We start from the raw sequence: 24,608 nt of genomic DNA, 5'->3' as shown, positions 1-24,608 counted from the left end.
TTGATTCTATTGATACAAGACACCAGTTGGATCATCGATACCTTCCAGCTTGCAGAGACATCTAGTTCGGTGTCAATGATTGACCATGGCAACCGGACTTGACCAAAAGTGGTCATGCCGAGTAAACAGAGATGAATGCCTCTCTCTTTGATCCTACAGCTCGGTATCGCGATCAAAGTTTACAGTGTAGCGCTATATCTCACGACCTATATGCAACCTGAAAATGGCAGATCCGCGAAAGTTCGGCGGGATGTGTGAGATAGCCCTAGAACGAGTGCTGCACGACGGAAAGTTACCAATTAAGGCCTAAAAGCATAAAGAGGCGAGCGTGCCGGGATGAGCCCTTGGGCTGTAAGGACTTAGCGGCTGACACCATGACCTGTTCGTCACGACTCGTGACGCACCGACGGCAGTGTAACCTTGAACCAAGAGAGTTACCATTGACACGCAACTGTAACCATCATCGGCATCACCTCGAGCTGTAAGATCCTTGAGACATCATCGCAATTTGTAAGCCATAGCTATTCAGGGACTGATTTTGCCTCGACGTGGGTGCCTTGGTACCTCAAAGAATTGTTTGTCATCTTGTAGCGCAATTAGATCAAAGAAACAATTTTCTGTATTCTAAATAGTACCCCTTTAAGAATCTTGTACTGGCTCATGCCACTGTCAGTCTTTTGCAGCGTTGTAATCGACGCTACTCTTACGCAATCTGGTGTAACCACAAGTTGAACATACAACTCGACGTTCAATATGCCTTTGACCGTAAATCTCTCGAAATGGGCCAAAATGGGAAGCGGGAAGTCTAGCTCGAAGTCTGATGAGCCCACGGTAACTCAGCAGCCAGCTCTTCAGAGTCCTACCCCTAAGTCTCATGTTGATGGACCAAGTGGCTTGAAGTTGGGTGCCATCACTCTTGGACTCTGCCTCACACTCTTCCTGGTGGGGCTGGTAAGATCCATCCTTCAAAGATAAGTCCTTGGGACTAGAGCTTACAGGAGATTTCACAGGATAACATCATTATATCAACAGCCATCCCACGTATCACAGACGAGTTCCGATCTATAAACGACATTGGATGGTACGGAAGTGCCTATCTGCTTACAACTTGCACCTTCCAGCTTACCTTTGGCAAACTGTACTCTCTTTTCTCCATCAAGCTCATCTATCTCATCTCTATCATTATCTTCGAAATCGGATCGGCTATATGTGGCGCTGCTCCCCAGTCTGTTGTCCTGATTTTGGGCCGGGCGATCGCAGGTGTTGGATGTGCAGGTATCCTGGCTGGAACCTTCACAATCATCGCTGTCATCATTCCGCTGCCCAAGAGACCTGCATATACTGGCTTAGTGGGAGCTGTTTACGCCATTGCTTCGGTCGTTGGGCCGTTGCTTGGGGGCGCCTTCACCGACAAGGTGACATGGCGTTGGTGTGTAAGTCATTGATCCGTCGGACAAAAAGCCGGTTATCTAGATTCACAGCCTGACGATGAATAGTTCTACATCAACCTCCCAATCGGAGCTGTCGCTTTCGTTATCATGATCTTCCTCTTCCAATCGCCATTTCGCCCTGACAATGGAGAAAAGAAAACTCTTCTGGAGAAGGTTATGCAAGTCGACCCCATTGGTACACTCGCTCTGATGCCTGCCGTCATCTGCCTGCTTCTCGCGCTGCAATGGGGCGGCACTGTCTATCAATGGAGCAGCCCGAGAGTCATTGTGCTTTTCGTACTGTTCGGTGTGCTCTCTGTTGCATTCGTTCTCATTCAGACCAAGAATGGCAAAAATGCCACACTTCCCATCAAAGTCATCTCTCAGCGCAGTGTGGCCGCAGCTTGTTGGTTCTCGGTTTGCACAGCCGGGGCTGACTTCACGCTGAGGCAGTACATTCCGATCTGGTTCCAAGCCATCAAGGGTGTTTCTGCCGTAGACTCGGGTCTCATGAACTTGGCCCTGATTCTTTCCACAGCTCTGGCATCGATTGTCAGTGGCGTGGGCATCACACAAATCGGGTACTATAACCCTTTCATGATTGCTTCAACACTTTTCATGTCAGTTGGATCTGGTCTTCTCACTACGTGGAAAGCAGACGTTCCAACTCGGAACTGGATCGGATATCAGATCCTCTATGGTCTTGGTTCCGGCCAGAGCATGCAGACCCCTTTGATGGTAGTCCAAACTGTCCTACCCATGGAGGAGATACCGCTTGGAACTGCTCTAGTAATGTTCCTGCAGACTTTTGGCGGCGCCATTTTCATCTCTGTTGCCCAGAACGTCTTTACCAATGAACTCAGGTCCGGCGTGGCAGATGAGTTACCAAACATCAACGCTACTACGATTGTCGACGGCGGGGCAAACAGCATTAGGCAACCGGGGGTGCTGCCAGCAAATACTCTTGATCCCGTTCTGCGCATCTACAGCAAGTCTCTTACCAATTCATGGTATGTTGCTGTTGGACTAGCGTGTGCAAGTATCGCAGGAAGCGCTCTGGTGCAGTGGAAGACTGTGAAACAGGCAAGCCCGCCACTGGCCGGGGACGAAAATGGGGATAAATCCTTGAAGGGTGAGGTGACTGACAGCATGGAGATGAAGCACCAAGATCTCAGTCCGACTGAGTCTGAGAGAAATAACGACGTGTTCAATAAGCGCAACGACACCATCTGAGCAAAGTGTGGGTCAGAAAGACAGAAAACTCGGAAACATGAGAATAGAGTCACATACATGCAGTTATCATCTAGATGGGTACTCTAGCTACCAAAAGGTGAAGCCCTGAAGGATCAGAGTTCTGGAATTGAATTGGCTGTCATCTATTAGGGCTTGCCAACGTGAAATGCAGAGAGTAAACGAAGTACGAGAGGCTCTCTCGGACAAGAACATAAAACTGAGATCAAGGCTTGAGGAGGGCCACTGAATCCACAGACTAACATGAGACTTGCACTGGAGCAGTACCGTTATTTTTGTATGCGGCAGAGCGTATGGGGCAATGCAGAGCGAACATGGGGTTGATCACTGGAAGGCCTGCGGAAGTGCTTGTGTATCGATACCTTTTTCAATCTCGCGCTGCAGCATAGGAGACCAGGCTGATGGGAGTGAGAAGAGAATGCATTGAAAGTTCGAAATTGAAGATGTAACCGAGTGACGTAGACTAGGCGTGTCCAAAACCCAGATGATCGCTGCGGTCTATCCTTATGCAATAGATCATAAAAATGATGGTGGCTGTCGGTAGTATTGATCCGCCGCCCACTCCATAGCCCTCACGACGGCCTTGATTTCAGACTCCTTCCTGGGTGGATGGTGCCCTCCTGAGTGATGCAGCTTCTTGGAAAGCCTGGCATCGCACATCTGGTATCCTATTTCATGCATGTCGTGCATAAAGGGAAAGTCTCGCCTGCCAGACACGTGGACCGTTGGAATTCGAATGCGCTCTGAGAGTAACATGGGATGCAGCACACGAGGGACCGTGGCGCCCGCATCCCTGAAGAAATCTTGGTTGAAGTCCGACAGGACGGCCCCAATCTTCGAAGCAGATTGGAATGTCTGCACCAGACAGTCATTGAAGACTTGCTGCCGAGGTGCAAGATCTTTTGCGTGCATCTCACTGCGGCGATATGAGCAAAGTTGGTCGATTTCGCTTTCGCAATATGTCGGGTCTGCCGAGAATGGCACGACGGATGAAAAGAGAATAGCGAACTTGAAGTCGGGCTCTTCGCTGTTGACTTGCTGATGGTAAATGTACGACAGGGCTAACGATGCACCTTGACTGAAGCCTAGTATGCCATCAAATGGGCCTAGGTCGTCAACAGTAGCAGCGATTTGGTGGTGCGCAGCTTGAATTTCTGAGGGCGAGTATCCCGTCGTGTGAGAGTAGAACGGTCCGCTGAGAGCTGGACTCATGCCTAGGATTCATTCCAGCATTAGCGTCGACTGATCTTAAGTATGCTTGATTTTGAAGTGACGCGTAGGCCATCTTCGAGAAGGGTTCTATAGGGCTATCTTGGTGGTGTTCTTACCAGGTCCTCGGTGCGATGGTACAGGTCCGTCAACCAACACAAACTCGTAGCTTGCGTCGACCGATCTCATCAAGCCAACGAGCTGGCTCTCTAGGATCTTGGCAGAACTGCCGACACCATGCAATGCTAGAATTCTCATGTCGACAGCGGCGATATCGAAGTAAATTCACGATAAGGGAACTTTCTGAGTTGCGAAAGCGAAGGGAAAAAGTAACGAGAAACTGCCTGGAAATTTACTTCTCTACTGCTACTATCAACTGTGAATGGGAACTTTTACAGGCCTAACAGCTAGGTTACGGCCGTCCCAATCGGGACATTTGTTGACCTCTTCACCGAATCAGGTTGAGCCGAAGGCCCCTTCCCGTGCTGAATACGGTAATCGGCAGGGATATGCTCACAACTGGCTACTGGTGATGGGCAGTGCTACTACTGCAGAGCCAAGAATTGTTGATTGATGCCGGTTGGAATTGCCTCATTATCGATCCTTGGGAAGAATTCCAAACCATCACACAAGTCCCAAATCGCATGCATGATAATCTTTTCATACAATTTTCCGTATCAGAGCCACTCAAGCAATAACAAGCCAGCCCATCATGAGCCCGTGCGACGAACAAGAACCGATTGCCATTATTGGCACAGCCTGCCGCCTGCCGGGGGAGGCGACATCGGTGGGAAGACTTTGGGACATGATTAGCCATGGCAGAAATGCCCATGGAAGAGTACCGTCTTCGCGGTGGGACGCAGATGTGTGGTACCATCCTGACCCTGATCGTAAAGGATCTGTGAGTACCACCAGTCGAAGATCGTACTACCGAGTTAACCGTTCAATCATCACAGATTAGTGTGAAGCATGGATACTTCCTGGAGCAGGATGTCTCTGTCTTTGATGCACCCTTTTTCTCCATGACCGCCAAGGAGGCAGCTGGAATGGACCCAATGAAAAGACTTCTGCTGGAAGTCAGTTACGAAGGCTTTGAGAATGGTGAGCTTTCTCGACGATTTTGTGTTAGAGATCATGAGTAACACTGAACATAGCGGGGATTACGTTGGGCGATCTGACGAATTCTCAGACGGGAGTCTACGTCGGCTGTATGACAAGCGACTATGAGCAACTCTCAACACACGACATTTTGGATGTCGGAGATGTAGCGGCATCTGGGATGAGCGAAGCGATGACCGCAAATCGAGTTTCATGGTTTTTTGGACTTCGCGGACCTAGCCTTACACTCGACACAGCCTGCTCATCGAGCTTATACGCGCTGCACTTAGCTTGCCAGTCACTCAAATTAGGCGAAACGAACATGGTATGAAGCCCCCTAGGTTGGTGAGGGACGTATCCACTAACACATGCTCAGGGCCTGGTCGCTGGCGTTAACTTGATTTTGCACCCCAATTTCATGCATCAACTATCCTCCATGCATATGCTTAGCCCCGAGGGCATCTCACACTCGTTCGACCACAGAGCCAATGGTTATGGGCGAGGTGAGGGTATCGCGTGTATCGTCGTCAAAAGATTGAGAGATGCATTACGCGACGGCGACACCATTCGAGCCGTTATTCGCGGTACTGGGACCAACGCAGATGGCAAAACACCGGGAATAACACAACCTAGCGCTGAAGCACAGGCCGAACTCATTCGGAGCACCTATGAGAAGGCCGGACTATTATACTCAGACACGCAGTATTTCGAAGCTCACGGCACGGGTACCCCGCTAGGAGTAAGTCAAACAGGCGTCGTAAAACTCTTTGACACCACTAATCCCATCCCAGGACCCCATTGAACTGTCAGCAATCGGCGCAACCCTTGGCTCCGGGCGCTCGCCAGAGTCTGGCCCCCTGTACGTCGGTAGCATCAAAGCCAATGTGGGACACACAGAGGGCTGCTCAGGCCTTGCTGGAGTTCTGAAATCGGTTCTTTGCTTGGAAAAGGGCATACTCGTTCCGACAGCCGGGATCGAAAAGGTGAACCCCAACTTGAAGCTGTCTGAGTGGAAATTGGCTTTGCCTTTAGAAAACATGGCTTGGCCTTCTCAAGGCCAGCGGCGCATCAGTGTCAACTCATTCGGGTTTGGAGGTGCCAACGCCCACGTTATTCTCGATGATGCACAGAATTACTTGAGAAACCGTGGGCTACAAGGAAATCACACTACAACCGTTCCTGAAGATGATTCTTCCGAGTCTGGCATCAGCATGGGTTCCGACTCACCTCGCCAAGAAAACGTTAAGCGACTCTTTGCACTTAGTACGCGAGACCAGGCTGCGATAGAACGCCTAGTTCAGTCTTACGGGGATTTCTTGTCGAACAAGGAAGCAACTTCGAGTCCGAGATTTCTATCTGACTTTGCTTACACACTGTCAGAGCGACGAACTCATCTCGAATTTCGCAGTTTCGCCGTGGCAGAGTCCGCCATAGACCTGCAAAACCAACTCAACAAGGGCCTGGCGAAGCCTAAAAGAGCAACGAAACACGATAACCCGATCTTTGTATTCACTGGACAAGGTGCACAGTGGCCCGCGATGGGCAAAGAGCTACTCAATAATTGCATATTCCGGACGAGCATCCACAGGTCACAAGCCCTTCTCGAGCATTACGGTTGCCCATGGGACTTGATCGACGAAATGTCCCGGACCAACGAATCAAATATTGATCTCCCTCAGTACAGCCAAGTGCTGTGTACTGTTCTCCAGATTGCTCTCGTTGATTTGCTTCAAGAGTGGGGAGTGAGGCCAAGAGGAGTTGTTGGCCATTCTAGTGGTGAGATTGGTAAGTGAATTAGCTAGCCCGCTAAATTGCAAATCCGGTGACCTTTCACTGACACACCCACAAGGCGCTGCATATGCTGCTGGCCTTCTATCTCGCTGTAATGCGGTAAAGATTGCGTATTTACGAGGCATTTTTTCAGCAAAGGTGACCGATGCTGTTGCACCTCGAGTAGGCGCCATGGCAGCTGCTGGGCTATCCCAAGAAGAGGCTGAAAGGTACATTGAACAGGTACCATCAGGTTCAGTCGTGGTAGCTTGCGTCAACAGCCCCTCAAGCGTAACTTTGTCCGGCGATCAATATGCCGTTACGAAGTTGTGCAGCGCCATTTCCACCGATGGGAAGTTCGCAAGACTGCTTCGGGTCAAAACAGCCTACCATTCACCTCACATGGCAACAGTCGCCCACGAGTACAACAACAACATGGGCAATATTATCCCTCTGGGCGAAGCCGAACAAGTTTGTCCAATGTTCTCCTCGCTCACTGGCGCTACCGTCACCTCCAAGGATCTAGATGCGTCGTACTGGATGAAGAACATGTGCGAGCAAGTTCGATTCTCGCCAGCGATGACTGCCTTACTAAACTACACGCCAGAGACTGCACAGAGTCGGGGTCGCAATCGATTGCAGTGGAGCGCCTTCGTCGAGATCGGCCCTCATGGGGCTTTGCAAAGTCCAGTGTTCGAAATTGTAAAGGAAAGCCAGAACAAGACCGCAAAGGAGGCCCCGTATCTCTCCGCCATTGTCCGCAACAAGGATGCAGAGATGACGGCGCTACAGCTAGCCGGTCAGCTTTGGAGTTCAGGTCATAGCATAAACCTTTTGCGAGTGAACTGCATCTATCCGGAGTCTTTACCACTCTCATTGCCCGACCTACCGTCTTATCCTTGGAACCATAGTAAGAGCTACTGGCATGAGTCCGCGATGGCTCAATCAGCCAGATTCCCAGGTGGTCCTCGCACCGATCTATTAGGGGTGTCGGTCAACCTGCAAAATCCCATGGAGCCCCGCTGGCGCAACTATCTCCGTATTGCCGAGAACCCGTGGATCGAAGACCACAAAATTACTGGAACCGTGCTTTACCCTGCGGCTGGCATGATTGTAATGGCCTTGGAAGCTGCATGCAAATTACAAGACAACTCGAGGAAGCTCAAGGGCATCGAATTTCAAGACCTCAAATTCGAGCGTGGTCTCGTCGTACCTGCAAGAGAACAAGGCCTCCAGACGGAAGTCAGCCTCAGACCAGACGAAGCGCTTTCATTCACTTGGAAATTCGCTGTTTATTCTTTGCCATCGAAAGGCTCGTGGACCAAGCACTGTCATGGAACGGTGAGCCTGGAGTACGAAAACGCCGAGCAGTTTTCCGCAGCACCCTCGGAAGAGAAATGGAGAGTCTTGACTAGCGATTGGAACGACCTGAAACACAAAGACTCCCACGAAATTGAAATGGAAGACTTCTACGATCAGCTTGAGTCTGTTGGAGTTGAGTACGGGCCGACTTTCAGAAATGTTTTTCGAGCGGTTGCAGTGACTGGCAAGCACTGCGCCCATGGATGTATCAGTATCCCAGACACCAAGTCTTCCATGCCTTTCGACTTTGAGTACCCCCATCTGATACACCCGGCAACCATGGACGCCATCTTCCATCTACTCTTCATTGCCTTTTCCGATGGCAAGCCCTTTCAAGACGCTGCGGTTCCTTACACGTTGAAGCACATGTACATTGCTGCAGATCTACCTCAGGGTGAGGGCGGTGTGTTCAGTGGTTACGCGAAGCGTCTTCGAACCAACGGCCGTGAGACCTCCGGTGACTTGATTGTGTCTGATGAGACCTGGAGCAGTCCGAAATTGATTATCCGCGACTTTGCATTGAGACAAGTGACATCTTCACAAGATTCTTCGTCTTCGAGCGAAAAGACTGAGCGAAAGGTTTGCGCAAAACTGAGATGGAAGGAGGACATCGACTTCGTTCGCTCATCTGCATCTTTTCTTAACTCGGACCAGGATCATTGCGGCGAAGTTGAGCTTGCTTGCGATAATAAGGTCTTGACGGCTCTAGCGAAATTGCTGGATATGTTGCATCATAAGAGGCCAGGCTACGAGATGCTTGTCGTCATGCAAGACGCTTTGAATAATTCTCGTCTTTTCCTAGAAGCTGTACTCAATATCTTTGAGAGAGCTACACGCAGAAAAGGAAGGAAACTTCACATCGTAACGACTTCAGAGGCGGCTGAAAGTCTTGCCAAAGAATTGTCTTCCACCAGATACGGATTATCAGAGATTCAAACCTGGAACCCGACGTCCCAGGACGAGCCTCTGCTCTCGAGTGAATCTTTTGACTTCATTATGAGCATAAGGTCAAATCATCATGACGATGTCTCCTTTGTCCGCTCGACATTACCCGCGCTGCGACATCTTATACGATCGACGGGGTATCTCTGCTTGGCGGATCTGAATCACCTCGGCTCAACACTAAGGCACGATGATGAGTCGATGATACTTACAGCAAGAATGGAGACGAAAGTTTTCCTACGGGATGAGATCAGCAAAATGACACTAGTAGTCGCAAAGAAGCCAACCCTTTCGTCACTTGACTTTTTGCCGTCTGAAGTCTTTCTGCTACACAGGCCGGATTTCACTCCAGCAACAAAGCGTCTTCTGGACACTTTGAGTGAAAAGTTAAAGTCACTCGGCGGGAAAGTTACATTGGCATCAATGTCAGAGATAGATCATTTGAAAGGAAAATGCATCATTTCTCTACTAGAGGTCGATTTGCCCCTTGTTTACGACTGGGATGCACAGAACTTTGAGGATTTCAAGCGTCTGGTTTCCAACGCCTCCCAAATCCTCTGGATCACGCGTGGTGGTCTCATACAACATTGGAAAGAGGGGTTGGAGTTCGCACCAACACAGGGCCTTCTCAGGGTCATGCGTACTGAATATTCCCAGGTCAAGTTGCCACATCTTGATTTGTCCAGAGCCAGTAGCCTAAGCGCGAGTAACACTGCCAGTATCATCTTTGATATCTGGTGTAACTTTGCACAAGGGGAATCTGCTCAGAATGACATGGAATACGCGGAATTCGACGGTAGAGTGTTTGTTCCGCGGTTCGTCGAAGATGAAAGCATGGACGCAGATTTACAAAATCCAGAAAGAGTTCTCGGGTCGGAGAAGGGGACTCTGGACAGCAGAAAAAGCTTGACGCTGATTCGACAAGGCAGCGAATCTGTTTGGGTTAATGAATCGGAGTCTCCTACGCCTCTTCTTGAAGGCGAAGTTGAGATTACTGTTGAGCTGGCGCTTGCGCATACCACATCAGTCTCTGAAGGTGCACCCGGCACTCTTGTTTGCTCTGCGATTGTTGGAACAGTAACCGCGATATCATCTTTGGAGATGACAACGAGAGTTGGACAACGCGTCATCGCGATTCATTCAGGGCCATGCAGAACTAGCGTTCGCGTTCCCATGTCGTTGGTTCGATCGATCTCTTCAAGTCTGCCGCCCGAAGAAGTTTTGACAACGTACTACTCATTTTTTGCTATTGGTTTTGCGTTAACACAGACAGCAAGACTCGAAAATGGCCAGACTGTTCTCATCCGTGGCAGCGACTCGCCGTTTGGCAGAGCAGCGATCCGACGAGCACAGGGAATTGGAGCAGAAGTTTTTGTTGCTGTGAAGACTTCCAACGCAACAGGTCTCGCTGCAACTGAGATGGGAGTTGACCAGGCTCATGTTCTGGATGACGACTATGATTCTTGCATGGACGAGATCCTTCGTCAGACTCAGAATCGGGGAGTGGATGTTATACTCAACTGCCTCCCTGGAGGAATTGACCCTAACTGGGTCGAATGTCTCTGCGACTTCGGGACTTTCATCTCAATGGAGCCCAGAGCATCCGGGCTCCCTCCCAGCCTGGTTGCTTCGCGCCGCAACGCCACCTTCGTGAGCTTGGACGTGTCTCCCCTCTTTAAATCAAAGCCGAAGCTTGCCAAACGCCTCTTTGACGAGACTTGCAAACTTCTTGAGACTGAAGACCTCATTCCACCGGATCCTCGATCCGTCAAATCGGTTTCTGATGTTGATGACATAGTGTCACGGTTTGACGGTGGCGAAGCACCTAGCCACATAGTCCTGACGTTTGACGCCCACGCCCAAGTTCTACTGCGTCATGCCAAATTACCTCAGCTGCAACTAGACAAACAAGGCACTTATATCCTCGCAGGAGGTCTTGGTGCACTAGGCCTCAAGATTGCGGATATGATGTTTGATCATGGCGCTGGACGTGTCGTGTTTCTCTCTCGGTCAGGAGGACAGAATAATTCAGCCGACCTAGATTGCTTCCGTCAACGAGGCCTGGCCATTGATGCATTGAAGTGCGATGTATCAGTTTCATCTCAAGTTGATGAGGCAATTCGACATCTTCAGGGGCAAGGGCGGCGCATTCGGGGCGTGATCCAGTGTGCAATGGTGCTTGAAGTAAGTTATTGAAGGAGAGTGACATATTGGCTCGAAAGCACTGCGCTAACAACAGCTTCCCAGGACGCAATCTTTGAAAATATGATATACGATCAATGGCAAAGGTCAACTTTGCCCAAGATTCAGGGCACAATGAACCTTCATGAGTTCACTCCTCGTGACGTGGACTTCTTCATCCTCTTATCCTCAATCACTTGCGTCATTGGAAACGCCGCGCAATCGAACTATGCCGCAGGAAACACATTCGAAGATGCGTTCGCTCATTTCCGTCGTAGCCAGGGCCTCGCTGCAACAGCAATTGATGTTGGACTTGTCATCGACTCGGCTCACTTCACGGGCGGCTTTGATATGGACGCTTATTTCCAGATGTATGAGCATCGGTGGGATGGTTTACAGACGACCCAGTCAGAGCTTGACGCCGTTTTGAAAGCTGCCATGCGAGGTCGGACAGCAGACGGAAAACTCATCGAGCCGCAGATAGTTCTCGGCCTGGGTAGTTCAATGCCCGTTAGTCCTTCATCGGCAGTATGGACCAAGGACCCGAAGTTCAGTCACCGGGTCAGTCATACTTTGGTCAATGACACAGATTCTCTTTGCAGACAGGAACCTCCCGCGAAACGACTTGCTCAAGCGGAGAATACCCAGGGGGCGGTCAGTATTGTGGAAGAAGTCCTGCGAGGCTACGCAGCACAGATCATGGACGTAGCAATGACAGAAATTGACACGGAAAAAGCTTTCTATGACTTTGGAGGTATGCTATCACAGGCCTATCCAATCTTGGTCCGGCATAAATTACCGATCATGCTGACATACCACCTAGTTGATTCATTGAAGGCCGTTGAGCTCCGGAACCGCATCTTCCGTGATGTGCAGAGCGATATATCAGTATTTGAGTTGTTGAGCCCCTCGCCTCTGTCCAAGTTGGCAGTAGACATTCTAAGGAAAAGCAAGTTCACGGCTAAACAGTAGAGCACTGAGTTCATGGAACAAAGGAGCGTAGCGAACGACATCCCCATGAACCCCATGCCACATTAATGGGATCCGTGGAACGGCAATGTTATGCAACGACTCACAGAAAAACAGCTTGGTTTCAGGATCATTATGATTTAAACTACCTTGATTTATTGTCTTACGCAAGTAATAGTCAGACTCCTTTTTCCAATACCAATTAACCCATTGTGATATATTGAAGTAAGGTAGGTGTGAGGGAACGTCGACAACCCCTGCCGCTGCCTTATTTCTCGGAAGCCCTCATCGCCAAGGCCATAGCTAAAACTGCGCCTGGTGACAACAAGCCGCTTGCAAGAGTAAGGCCGGCCACTCTTACGAAGAAAGAGTGTTCTAGAATTCGGAACCAATTATACTGCTTTCGAAATCTTCGGAATGAGCGAGATGATCTAAAGATAAGATCAGTCATCGGAACCAAAGTCGCCGTGATAATGAAGATGTCCCATTGTAGAAAGTCTCTAGCACCATCAGCAATGACTGTAGGAGATGCTGTGTTGATAGAGGTAGCGGGTACGAATGTCCGACGTAATTCCCCATGTTCTAAACATGCCAACGCCCACACGTGCCCAGTCGCGGCGGTAGCCCCCGAAATGAGCAAAGATGCTGCGATAAAGTTTTCCGATGCGTGTTGGTTATACTTAAAGTTGGAAGATCCTGGAATTTTGCCTTGAAGCCAGATGAATAAAGGATGGGCAAATGCGAGTGCGAGTGGAGTGAAGCGATACAAAGCTATCAGTCCTTGCCTTTGGTTCGTTGAAAAGGTTGTAGTAAATGCCGGAAACAGAAGCATCGCGGGTGTAATTGCTCCCAAAATCGCGGCTGGGACTAGAGCAAGGGCTTCTTCTGGGTTTGAAGGACCAATCTCGTGGTTTTTCGGTTGGTCCTTCTCCTCCTCCAAGAACCTTTGGACGTGGGCGAAGCAGTAAAGAGGATAAACAGCCGCGGCACCCCACGCCTGGTTAAAGACTCCCCAAAATAAGTGCTCACTTACACACAGAAGGATTAACATGAATACATGCGACTGGGCACGATCATTTTTCGGCACTTACATGTTCGTCCAAGGCCGTTTTTTACCCCTGCTCCAACCCAAGACAAGCATACAATGCGACATCGTCTGCATAGTGGTAAAAAGGCTGACCAGCAGCATACGGTCTGAACGCAATCCATTGCTGAGAATGTTGTTGTAAAAGATGACTGCTGGAACAAGCAGCTTGTCGAATGTCTGGAGGCCGGTGAAATTGGTTCGGAGCATGTCGCCATTGGGGAATATTCCCGTCTGCTTCACCATCCCGACCTCTCTCGCTGCACCACAGCGAATCATTCGCCCCCACAAAGAATCATAGCCCACCAAGCTCAATCCAAGAAAATAAGTGTGCATCTTCAAGTTTTAGTTCGTGATGTTGGTGCGCTGACTTCGCGTAAGATGAGCTCCGATGGAGGGTATGCGGGTCTTTGTAGAAAGGGTCATCGGTTGTGCCAAATTCCGGCGAGTCATTTGTAATCCTTCAGTGATGGAAGATGTTTCAATGATTAACCTTACTACTAATACTAGTCTTCCCCTCAAATACCCGCTCCATTGACTTTGCAGCCGAAATATGAAGGATACTCCCAGACTTCCTTGTAGTACTCCAATGTTTTCGTGAATTTCATGTATATGTAGAGGCAACAACTGACCCCTATCACTGTCGAAAGTGTCATCCCCAAATATAACCAGAACCACGCTGAAAGTTCAGGTACTCCATGCAAGATTCCAATTTTTCTATACGAGGCGTCCTTGTTTCCGAGTAGCCAGCAACCTGACTTTCCGACCACAAACAACGCAGCAGTCGCTGCCGTCATTGTGAAGACCAAAATAGGCTTCGAGTTTGGAGGCTTCTCAACCTTAACCCGTTGGGCATCCCAGACTGCGCCTAGGTCATTACCATCTTCCTGCAAGGCAAACTTGTTAGCAATGATAAACGCCTTCCCATTCCGCTTTTGTGGACTCACATATTCGACAAGCACCCCAATTTGGAACTCTTTCAGCGTCTTGTATGCATCCTCTGAATGGCCTACATATTCGAAACTTTCAGTGCCGTCGGATCCCGCAACATCCTTCAAGACTTCGATGCCCCCAGGATGATCATCGGCATATTTGGTGACGTCGTACACTGAATAATCCAATATCAGTCTCAGTGATAGCGGATGTTCAATATCTTGCTTACCTCTGCCCCGGATTGATATCCATAGGTCATCAAGTTCGTGATGTTTAGACAAATCTGACCGGCCGAGTCTCTGCATGATGCACTATACTGTTGACGGTTTCACGGAGTGATTTTGGTTAAGGTCGCTCGATACTAGTCTCTCATGTGGGCTGTTTGCCACACAACTCTCGACTTTGGTCGCTTGGTTGGTTCCCATCGATGATCGGCTTCGGCTGTCGCCAAAATAGCGAAATTTGCCCAACTCGGGAACGGGGTCTCCCAAGCGGGGATACGTCCGGAGATCTGTTAACTCGGATAGGTCCAAAATGGTCTCCGGCATCTCGTTCTGGATTAGTCCTATTGGATATTTACAGGGGTGCCCATGTTGAGACGGGCGTGCAGGGGAACGACAATGGGAATCGAAGTCTCGACATCTTTGGTACTCTGTATTGACGGGCGTCAAGCCCAGAGTGATCTTGAATTTCGCAGAAAAACACACCGTCTCTTATATCATCTTGCAATTGTTGATTTCGTTGCTTTACGGGGAACCACGTCTTCTGTACTTGCCATCTCCAACCTCGCGTGTAAGACTCCACTAAAGCTTTCCGCAATGTTCCAGCAGCAATTCACAATTGGCCATGGCTCCTGTGAGCGATGCCAGACCTTGAATCTGCCGAGTGTCAAAAGCATGCAAGAACTCAGATCCGGGATTGCGCGCATTTTTTCAGTCTCTGATTCTGAATGTGAGTCTTCAATCGGATATCGACTGCAATACACGACGCCAAGATAGCGACTAACCGTTGTGAAGCTATTTGTTTTTATAATCGAAGAGACGTTCTCACTTCTCTTGATGAAGTTGAGAGGAGTGATGGTCCAGTACAGGTCAGGGTGAATGACGAAGTGGTCAGAGAGCCGTTGGGACCAGAGCCATTACCACACGTTGGCAACCGCTACGAACTCTATCCAGATCCGCTTGGGAACTATGATCGCCTCTTTGACCGGTATGGGCCTGTTATCAAAACGATCAATATGGGCGTGGTGACATACCTTACCAATGATCCCAATGTCTCTCGCGAAGTTCTCCGCGAAGGGGAATACTTCACCAAGACTACATCAGATCCCGGCCATCCTCTGTACTACATGCGAAATAACGAGGCGCTCTTTACTTGCGACAGCGATGCGCCAGCGTTCGAATTAGCGCACAAGTACATTCCGCCCAGCTTAACGCCGAAGGCAGTCCGCCACTACACGCCAACTGTTCTAGCTTGCGTCGGGAGATCATTCAACGTTTTTGATGAGCTCGATGAAAAGCAGCTGGCATTCAATGTTTATCATTACACATTCAAGATGGCTGGAGAGATCATCTGGAAGGTCATTCTTGGCATGGAGCTAGGTCACTTTGACTCGATTGACACAAAGCCTCATGAAACCATTCGGCTTCTTGGCGAGTATCTTTCGCTCATGAAGAAAACCTCTTTGCGCGGAAGTTGGTATGGATACTTGCCATTCGGGATGCCAAAGAGACTCAAGCTAGTGAGACAACTCTTGTGGGACGGCGTTGCTAAAGGCATTGAGGATTCAGTCAAGTCCAGGGGAGATCTGCCAATGAAAGACGCTGCACTACATTCTACCAGCGTCGCTGACTACCTTCGCCGGGCCACCGACGAGAAGGGAGAAAAGTTGCCCGAAGAGATCATGCTGAGTAACTGCGTCATTATGATTGGAGCTGGCTTTGTAACGACCTCTTCCCTCCTAGCCTGGCTGATCTACGCCTTGGTCAAGTATCCCGGAAATCAGCAGCGTCTGCTCAAAGAACTTGTTGACAATGGGGCTTCTCCTAGCAAAGAGTGGAGCTATGATGAGCTGACCGAAATGCCGTTTCTCGACAAATTCGTAAAGGAGACACAGCGGATGCACAATCCGTCTTTCCAAACGGCGAGAAACGCAAAGCAAGATGTCGTACTTCCGGGCGGGTACTTCCTACCTAAGGGGTCTGTTATCATTCCAACTTTCCCTTCTCTACACAAGAATCCAGTGCATTGGGATAATCCGACGCGTTTTGATCCAGATCGATGGGACACTGAGGAGGTAAAGGGCCGGCACAAGATGTCTTACACTCCATTCGCGGCAGGGACCAGGGGGTGTGTGGGGTATAACCTCGCTCTCCTTGAGGTGAAGAGTGTCATGGCAAAGATGGTTTACCGCTATCACTTTGAAGATGCGTCTACTGAAGCCGTGGTGTATGATCCTGAGTTTATTGTCATTAGGCCATTGAACTTCTATGCTAGGGCGGTGCGTAGGACACAGTGGCCCTCGAGTCAGGAGGTATGAGGTTGAGTAGGTCTGATTTCGTTTTCTCTGCTTCCATTCTGATCAACACCACATTTCAAGCTTGTACTACCTTACTTTACAACTCTGTCATGATTGAAAATTTCTCTTAGGATCTATGACACATGCAGATGCACTGTAGTACGATAAGTACTTTTTTAACAGAAGATTGGACCCTTCACTATTAGGTGCTTAGCTCCAGATGAGTATGTTCGAAGAGACAGAATGTCCGAGGTTTTCAGTCAGTAGCTGGCATTGAGTTTAAGCTCGGCTTCCCCTTATGGTGGTTCCGGGACGGAATTGGTCAACCCCGAATCTCTCAAAACCTTCATAATTGTGGACGAGATAACGTTACATGGACTCAGACATAGGTAAGCTTAGTACAATGTTGTGCGACAAGCCCGTAGTGATGACATTGAGATCAATCTGTGGTTCATGAGAGAACAGTTATCATCATTACATGAGACATTCTAGAATAATTTAACTACCATGGCTACCAATACATTCACTGCGACGGTCATTCAAGCCGAGACAGGTGCAGCGAAGGAAAACTTGAATGAGATCACTACTCAACTCACCGTATTCGATCTCATTCCACCAAGAGTGTATATCAAGTTCATTGTCTATCTACCTCTGAAACCACAAATCAGCTTCCAACAGGCATTTTCTCACCTACAGTCTGGTCTTCACTCAACCTTGCGGCAATTTCCTTTCCTCGATGGTCGTATCTACCCTCGCAAGGAGCATGAGACCGGCTGGAGACCAGGGCACATCGTAGTGTCTTACGACCCAGACGGCTCAAGCGCCACAGAAGAAGCTCCCCGACAGCTCGCCTTTAAGGACTTGTCACAGGTGCTGCCCGACTATGAGGATCTTCGCGACGCAGGATTTGAGTTCTCTGCTTTCGATGATGAGCTCGTTCTAGCTGCCCCATTCGTGCCAGACTTGACGGGCGGTGCCGACGTCTTCTTGGCGCAAGCGAACTTCGTCAATGGAGGATGCATTCTTGCGACGGGATTCCACCATTCCGCTAGCGACGCGACCGGTATGGTTACGGCGATGCGTGCGTGGTCGGAACACTGCAGAAACCTCGCGCATCCGGATACCAACGTGTGCAGCTGGCTGGCTCCGGAGAGCTTCGATCGCACCCTTCTGGAGCGGCTGTGGAGTAAGACGCCTGCCAAGGCTGTTGCCAAGATCCCGCGCGATACTTGGGGCTTTCTCGGCTTTCAGCCGCCAGATGCGGAGGAGGAAACGGCTACTGCTACGGCCCCACCTGCGGCCCCGCTCCGGACCATGGAGTCTAGCATTTTCTACATCTCTCCGGACAACTTCAACAAATTGAAGAAGGATGTTTTAGATGACTCTCATGACGGGACGGGACTGTCGGCCAATGACGCACTCTTAGCGCTTTTCTGGCGCGCTCTCATGAAAGCGCGATACAAAGCGGCCATCGCATCCGGCCAGCCAGCGCCGGCGGACGAAGTGTCATACTTGGAATCTCCCGTCGACGGCCGCACGGATTTCGACCCAGAGCTTCCGTCGTCGTATGCTGGGAATCTCGTTATTGTCAACAAAGTTCCGATGCGGGTGGCCGAGCTCGCGTCGCCGACTACGAGCTTGCGCGATGTCGCTCTGCAAATTCGGGCACAGGCGGGCAAGGTGAACCCAGGCCTTGTGAAGGACGCGTTCACCCTCATGCGCGAAGTTCCGGACTACACGAAGCTGAAGCATGCATTCACCCGACTCGATGGATTTGATGTCATGATCACGTCAGTGTTGCTGCTGCCGTTGAATAAGATCAACTTTGGCGACTACGTGTTTGGCAATGATGGCAAGCCGGAGTCGCTGCGACCCTTGATGGATGCCTTCAATGCGAATTTCAGGCTTTGCATGGTGTTGCCGATGAAGAGTCACGGGGGTATCGAGCTGCTTATTAGCTTATTCGCTGACGAGATGGAGCAACTGCTGGCAGACGAGGAGTTTGCAAAGTATGCTGCATTTTACTGTCATTAGGTAGCCATAGTCTGTCACTTAGTAGAACAAGTTCAATGCCCCAAACAAGTCGGCTATCTACATGAACATCTGTGTCTGTTGTCTGTTCAAATTCCTCACCTTTACCGCCTCACCTTAATGACGGTATGCAGCGCTTCGTGTCGGGGGTCCAGCATTGACCACTGAAGACAGCCCAGTACCTGAGCCTATTCAGTAGCGTGACGCTGCGTGAGAGCTCGAGTCCCTGTCAAGCAGCACGTGTCTGAACAAGACCAAGCTCGGCAACACCTTATTCGGAGTCGATACAGAAAAGATGTCACCGTCCGTGTGGTTCACTGCTTCAGACTCAGAGGTGCCGAGGAATAAACTTAGCAAGCCTTATTATGAGGGGCAATGAATCGTAGTCTCCCGGCAGCTATCAGTCCGGCCTCCAGCTAGACACCAATCGGTGTCTTACTACAGAATCGGTCGCGTGTTCCCACCCACCAGTCTGGGTGTGTTAAACGCATCTAAGGTCTAGATCCCTTGTCCTAATAACAGACCGCTCATTCAGATCCCCGCGAGCGCGACGTGCGGAATATGGTGCCCAGACGCGCTTGCGCGACAGCTCACTGATGTGCATCAGCACCTGATCACGGGGTGCATTGGTAGCGCGGCCGTTGCTCCTGCAAAAGAATAGAGAATGTTCCATGCGACAATTTCTACTCAACGCTCCCGGGGGCCGAAGCGCCCGCTCGTGGCCCAATCCAGTATGAGGCATTTGATGTCTGTTCCCAATCGAGCTTGGGAGGTTTGGGGCTGTGTGGCGCGAAGGCCTGCGTCAAAAACTTTGGACGAGTTCTACGTCGCATGCGAGAGCGGCTATGACGGCAACAGATTAATTGCTGTTCATATTTATCGCGAAGAATGCAAGATCCTCTCGAGACTTGCGGCTTTTGAGTATGCCTGATATCAGCTTTCGGGGTTTTCAGGTAGATAAGGTAGTTCGTCCGGCAGTGAAAGCTGGACATTAATACCGCAGAGGAAAAAGAGGCCGCCCCATGGGGAAAGTTTTGTTATGGCTCCGCCTGTGTGAGGCGGTGCCCATGATGTCGCTCTAGAACCTATCTCCTCGGTTGGGCGCCGGGCATCCCCTTAGTTTCTCTACCTGAAGTAGCCGAGTAGTCTCAAAAACCTTCATATTACCCGTCCTTGTCCTCATCCCATTCTCGAACACGAATCGTCATTGAATCGGTATCTTTGGTGGCTTTTCCATTCTCCGACTCCCAAGAGCGACCAACATCGTCACAGCACAGCACTCATCACGGACTTTTCCTCAAACTATTGGAATGGTCACCACTTTCGCCAGATCTCGCGACCACAAGTCAGTTCGATCACCTCATTACTCTGATCCAAACATCTGCCAGGATATGGCAAAGCGTACGAAGGAGCGATACCTACGAGCACACCACTCGAACGTACGGTAAAGGAACATATTGGACAAGATTTAGACCCTCGACTTGGCACTAGTACCTCTTCGGCCTTCAATCGCATCAAAGAAGAGAGAACATAACGTCATGTCGCAGAAGGAAGACGACAAGTCCATCCGGGGACTCGAAGATGCGACCCTGTTGAGTCCCAACGGAAGCTGTCGGCATGTGGAAAGCATCTCGAGTCCTCGAGGAAGAGAACCCGAACGAGGGACGACCCGTGACGTAGCCAACATGGCCATGTTTGAATCCCCAACTATGCGGCCTCTGAGCAGACGTCCCACCATCGAGTCGAGGCGCACGACGTCGCCGCCCAACTCCGTCAAGGCATTTGCCAATGCGCGCCGCAGAGGACAGGATGTCGAAGCGCACGATCCGAGGGCCTCTTCGCGCAGACCTCAGGCCGAGGTTGAGAGTAGCAATGACTATGGCCTCCGGGTATCTCAACACTATTCCAATAGTATCAGTCGTAGCTTCCACAGCCGCAAGGCTCTTGATCGCGGTGCTCACGAAACCTCTTCGCCCGTGCCGAAGCCCAAGTCATCTCCCGAGGCCGAGGACACCAAGCTGGACGACGTCCAAAAAGATGGGCTCCACATCGACTTTGACTATTTGGAGACATTGATTGACGCTGAGAGTCGTGACCAGTTTGGCAGTTCCGACTTTGTCAATCTTCCGGATAGTTCCATCCCTACCGCTACGCGCATGTTTACCTCCGATGGAGACTTCATCGATGTTGCATCCCAAGCAGCTTCCATCGCGGGAGAGAAGGAGGCGACAGCACCCCAGCAGCCGCCCCCGAGGGCCAGCCAGCACATTGAACAAAGTCGCTTCAACTACTTCTCCTCGGCCTTGGAGTCAACCATTCATGCGGCGGAATTCGGCGACCTCGTCCTCCCAGGCGAGAGCATCAGGTCCTTGTTCGAGATGCCCGAGGCAGAGGCCGATGGTGTCTGGTGGCTTAACATGAACAACCCGACTGGCAGCGAGGTCTGGACGATTTGCAAAGCCTTTGGGATCCACCCACTTACCATCGAAGATATCATCCACCAAGAGAGTCGCGAAAAGATCGAACTGTTTCCGCTGTACTACTTCGCCTGCTTCAGGTCGTTCATCGTCGTCGAGGAAGATAATGAAAAAGACTATCATCCGTTCAACGTTTATGCGGTAGTCTTCAGAGAGGGGATACTCAGCTTCAGCTTCACTGCAAACTCGCATGCATCGACGGTTCGATTCCGGATTTCGCAATTGAAGGAGCAAGTTTCTCTCAGCAGCGATTGGATCTGCTACGCGTTGATGTAAGCCAAAGCCGCCTCAGATGTCCCTCAAGGAGGTTGCTTCTTGTAATGAACCTCATCTGACACCAGCGCAGCGATGACATCGTGGACTCATTTGGACCAGCGATCAACGAGATCGAACGCGAGGCCGATGCGATCGAAGACCAGGTGTTCATCACTCGTGTAGATGATAACCAAGCCTTTCTTCGGAAGATCGGATACACCAGAAAGAACGTGATGAGTCTCATGCGCCTACTCGGCGGGAAGGCAGACGTGCTTCGTGCTTTCACTAAGAGATGCACTGAAGATTTCGATGTCACGCCACACATGGACATTGCTCTTTACCTTGGCGATATTCAAGATCACGCGGTAACGATGATGCACAGCCTTGTCCACTTCGACACCATGCTCTCACGATCGCACAGCAACTACCTGGCGCAGCTCTCGATTGACAACATCGATATGGGTAACCGGACGAACGACTTCTTGAGTCGGGTGACGGTCATCGCCACTGTTATTGTTCCTCTCAATGTTGTGTGTGGTCTTTTCGGCATGAACGTCAAGGTCCCTTGGAAGGATACTGACAACCTTAACGCGTTCTTTGGAATCCTGGGCAGCATAACTGCTTTCGCTCTGCTGTCTCTTCTTGTTGCTCGACGTTTTAAATACCTCTGAGAATGATGTCGAGTAATTAGATCTATTTCTTTTCTTATAATACGTATACTTCATGACGTTGCGACAACAAATTTAATTGATTTCACGAACTACACGTGCAAGCAGTTTGCTTACTTCCATCAAGCCTCTTTATGGTCTACTCATGTGAAGTCCACGAAATTACCTTTCTGCCACCAGCCTGGAATCTTGTGGTAAAGCGAGATAAATTGGAAGTTACTTGTAACATGTTCGTTGTCAGCATGTCTCGAAGAAAGAGTATTGGTTGGCACCCGCCGTCTCTTGCATGTCGCTATTTACTTACTCACATACCATGGTGCCACCTTCTTGCTCATGTTCAACTCCCGTGCAACTCATCTCGGCGGCAATCGCAACTACGATGCCTAACCGTGCCTCCCTAATCGCGGGTGGTTTCCCATACCAAGACGCTTTGCAACTTCTTCATCCGGGAAGGCGCTGTGCCAAGCCTTGAGATCTTCCGTCTTGGCAGCTGTCGATGTCACACCAGTTCAATACGTCCTTCCCCAGTGAGACTATCACCTCCCCTTTTGATGTTGCCATGCCATTGTTTTGCGAGGCATATTCCAGTCTGCTAGAAGAGGGGAAGCTGCAGGTGTTTAAGCGACCTTCACGAGCCGCTCATGGTTCTTGCTTCTCGAATTTATAACTGAGGCTCTCAGCTTCGCATGCTTCGCCAAGATTCGATTCGTCGACGTCAAGCCTCTTATTGCCTCATCACTATTTGCACATCATTTCACCATGAAGGCGTCGCTCATCTCAGCTGTTGCCCTGGTTCCTGCGGCTCTGGGCGCGACTGTTCCTAGATCTGCGAAGGTCGACTATACTGGCTTCAAGGGTCTTCGCATCACTCTCCCCGAGGGCTCCGAGAACTTGGCCGACCAGATTAACGAGTTAGCTGCGACGATATTGAACCCCGGCGCCAAGGAACAGCTCGACGTCGTCGTATCTCCCGACAATGTCGACGCCATCAGCCAGCTGGCTGTGAACACCACGATTCTCCTCGAGGACGTCGGTGCTGCTTTTGCGGATGAAGATATGGCAACGGTTTATGCTGGTGAGTCTATGGATCACTACCACGAACTGATCTCACCTCATACTCATCGATCCATCAGTCCCCAGCGAAACCTGGTTCACTTCTTATCACAGCTATGCCGACCACTTGACTTTCTTGAGAGACCTCCAGAGCAGCTTTCCTGGCCAATCTGAAATCACTACCGCGGGCTCATCTTTCCAAGGCCGAGCGCTCACCGGCATTCATATCTTGGGAAGCGGCGGCAAAGGGTCCAAGCCGGCTGTTGTTCTCCACGGCACCGTTCACGCTCGCGAGTGGATTAGCACGATGGTGAGTAATAACTACAACATCCACAAGTATTCACTGCAATCTGAGTAATTCTAATCAACACATCATGCCAGACTACAGAGTATGTGGCTTGGCAACTTTTGACAAAGTACACAACAGACTCTGCCATCAAGGCCGTGGTTGATAAGTTTGACTGGTACATCACTCCTGTGGTGAACCCAGATGGTGCGCGCCCCTGCAGAACCTCGCCTGTAAACGGAGAGCAAACTCTTTCTTACCATTCTTCCAGGCTTTGTTTACACTCAGTCCACTGACCGTCTCTGGCGCAAAAATCGCCAGACCAACACCGGCAGTTCCTGCATCGGCCGCGACCCCAACCGTAACTGGCCGTATAAGTGGGAGCTGACCGGAGGTGCTTCGACAAGCCCCTGCGCCGAGACTTACAAAGGGGCTGCCGCCGCCGATACCCCAGAAATCAAGGGTCTTAAGGCGCAGATCGACTCTTTGTCTGCTAGCAGGGGTATCACACTCTACCTCGATGTCCACTCCTACGGACAGTACATCCTTTGGCGTAAGTTCATCCTCTCGATTGATCATGTGAGAGCACAGTTTTAACTCAAATGGTTATACATAGCTTATGGATATGATTGCAACTACGTCGCTCCCGATGACGCTGCGCTACAAAGCATGGCTCAGCGCGGTGCGACCGCTATCCGTGGCGTTTCCGGCACCAGCTACACTATCGGCAATGCTTGCCGTGCTCTGTACGCGACCACAGGCGATAGTACCGACTACGTTCACGGCGTTGGCAAGTCCAAGTACACGTACACCATTGAGCTGAGAGACAGAGGAACCTACGGCTTTTCACTTCCGGCAAGTCAGATCTCGGCTACTGTGAAGGAGACCTGGGCTGGAGTTCTTGCCATGGCCCAAGCTGCATGATGAAGGAACCATCTCGATCACAAGCCCACAAACATGACTTGTGAAGGAGTGAGGCCTCACTTGTTTCAGACATAGGAAAGTTGGGATAATTGTATAGCTTTGAAAGTATTCGTTGATCCAGCTCTGGAACTAATCAAGTTTGATTTGATCGTTGACCTCTGCCCAAG

General features: G+C 50.3%; 7 protein-coding genes across 7 annotated transcripts; 5 read left to right on the top strand and 2 right to left on the bottom strand.

Annotated features, from left to right (window-relative positions):
- Window positions 1-753: 753 nt before the first annotated feature.
- CPAR01_04666 (major facilitator superfamily transporter) lies at window positions 754-2,663 on the top strand (the record flags this gene model as incomplete). The annotated part of the gene is made up of 3 exons (XM_060488946.1): window positions 754-951; window positions 999-1,433; window positions 1,497-2,663. 3 exons carry the CDS (start codon window positions 754-756, stop codon window positions 2,661-2,663), a joined length of 1,800 nt encoding a protein of 599 aa, XP_060353152.1.
- Window positions 2,664-3,197: 534 nt separating this feature from the next.
- CPAR01_04665 (uncharacterized protein) lies at window positions 3,198-4,148 on the bottom strand (the record flags this gene model as incomplete). The annotated part of the gene is made up of 2 exons (XM_060488945.1): window positions 3,198-3,895; window positions 4,010-4,148. The coding sequence occupies 2 exons, from the start codon at window positions 4,146-4,148 to the stop codon at window positions 3,198-3,200; spliced, it is 837 nt and encodes a 278-aa protein (XP_060353151.1).
- Window positions 4,149-4,602: 454 nt separating this feature from the next.
- CPAR01_04664 (PKSN polyketide synthase for alternapyrone biosynthesis protein) lies at window positions 4,603-12,215 on the top strand (the record flags this gene model as incomplete). Its single annotated transcript, XM_060488944.1, has 9 exons — window positions 4,603-4,791; window positions 4,847-4,991; window positions 5,045-5,313; window positions 5,365-5,727; window positions 5,780-6,773; window positions 6,838-11,246; window positions 11,310-11,804; window positions 11,850-11,997; window positions 12,067-12,215. 9 exons carry the CDS (start codon window positions 4,603-4,605, stop codon window positions 12,213-12,215), a joined length of 7,161 nt encoding a protein of 2,386 aa, XP_060353150.1.
- Window positions 12,216-12,480: 265 nt separating this feature from the next.
- Window positions 12,481-14,534, bottom strand: CPAR01_04663 (cytochrome b5; the record flags this gene model as incomplete). The annotated part of the gene is made up of 4 exons (XM_060488943.1): window positions 12,481-13,220; window positions 13,404-13,632; window positions 13,929-14,404; window positions 14,459-14,534. 4 exons carry the CDS (start codon window positions 14,532-14,534, stop codon window positions 12,481-12,483), a joined length of 1,521 nt encoding a protein of 506 aa, XP_060353149.1.
- Window positions 14,535-15,047: 513 nt separating this feature from the next.
- Window positions 15,048-18,781, top strand: CPAR01_04662 (cytochrome P450 82A2; the record flags this gene model as incomplete). Its single annotated transcript, XM_060488942.1, has 3 exons — window positions 15,048-15,180; window positions 15,246-16,729; window positions 17,240-18,781. The coding sequence occupies 3 exons, from the start codon at window positions 15,048-15,050 to the stop codon at window positions 18,779-18,781; spliced, it is 3,159 nt and encodes a 1,052-aa protein (XP_060353148.1).
- A 1,307-nt stretch (window positions 18,782-20,088) lies between these two features.
- CPAR01_04661 (CorA-like Mg2+ transporter) lies at window positions 20,089-22,181 on the top strand (the record flags this gene model as incomplete). The annotated part of the gene is made up of 3 exons (XM_060488941.1): window positions 20,089-20,179; window positions 20,270-21,527; window positions 21,602-22,181. 3 exons carry the CDS (start codon window positions 20,089-20,091, stop codon window positions 22,179-22,181), a joined length of 1,929 nt encoding a protein of 642 aa, XP_060353147.1.
- A 756-nt stretch (window positions 22,182-22,937) lies between these two features.
- On the top strand, window positions 22,938-24,441 carry CPAR01_04660 (zinc carboxypeptidase; the record flags this gene model as incomplete). Its single annotated transcript, XM_060488940.1, has 5 exons — window positions 22,938-23,253; window positions 23,312-23,541; window positions 23,613-23,724; window positions 23,789-24,070; window positions 24,134-24,441. 5 exons carry the CDS (start codon window positions 22,938-22,940, stop codon window positions 24,439-24,441), a joined length of 1,248 nt encoding a protein of 415 aa, XP_060353146.1.
- Window positions 24,442-24,608: the final 167 nt, after the last annotated feature.

This window comes from Colletotrichum paranaense (assembly GCF_030867605.1).
Source record: "Colletotrichum paranaense strain IMI 384185 chromosome Unknown Scaffold_3.1, whole genome shotgun sequence".
NCBI classification, from domain to species: Eukaryota; Fungi; Ascomycota; class Sordariomycetes; order Glomerellales; family Glomerellaceae; genus Colletotrichum; species Colletotrichum paranaense.
Note: the sequence above shows the minus strand (reverse complement) of the source record. Positions and strands in the feature narration are given on the sequence as shown.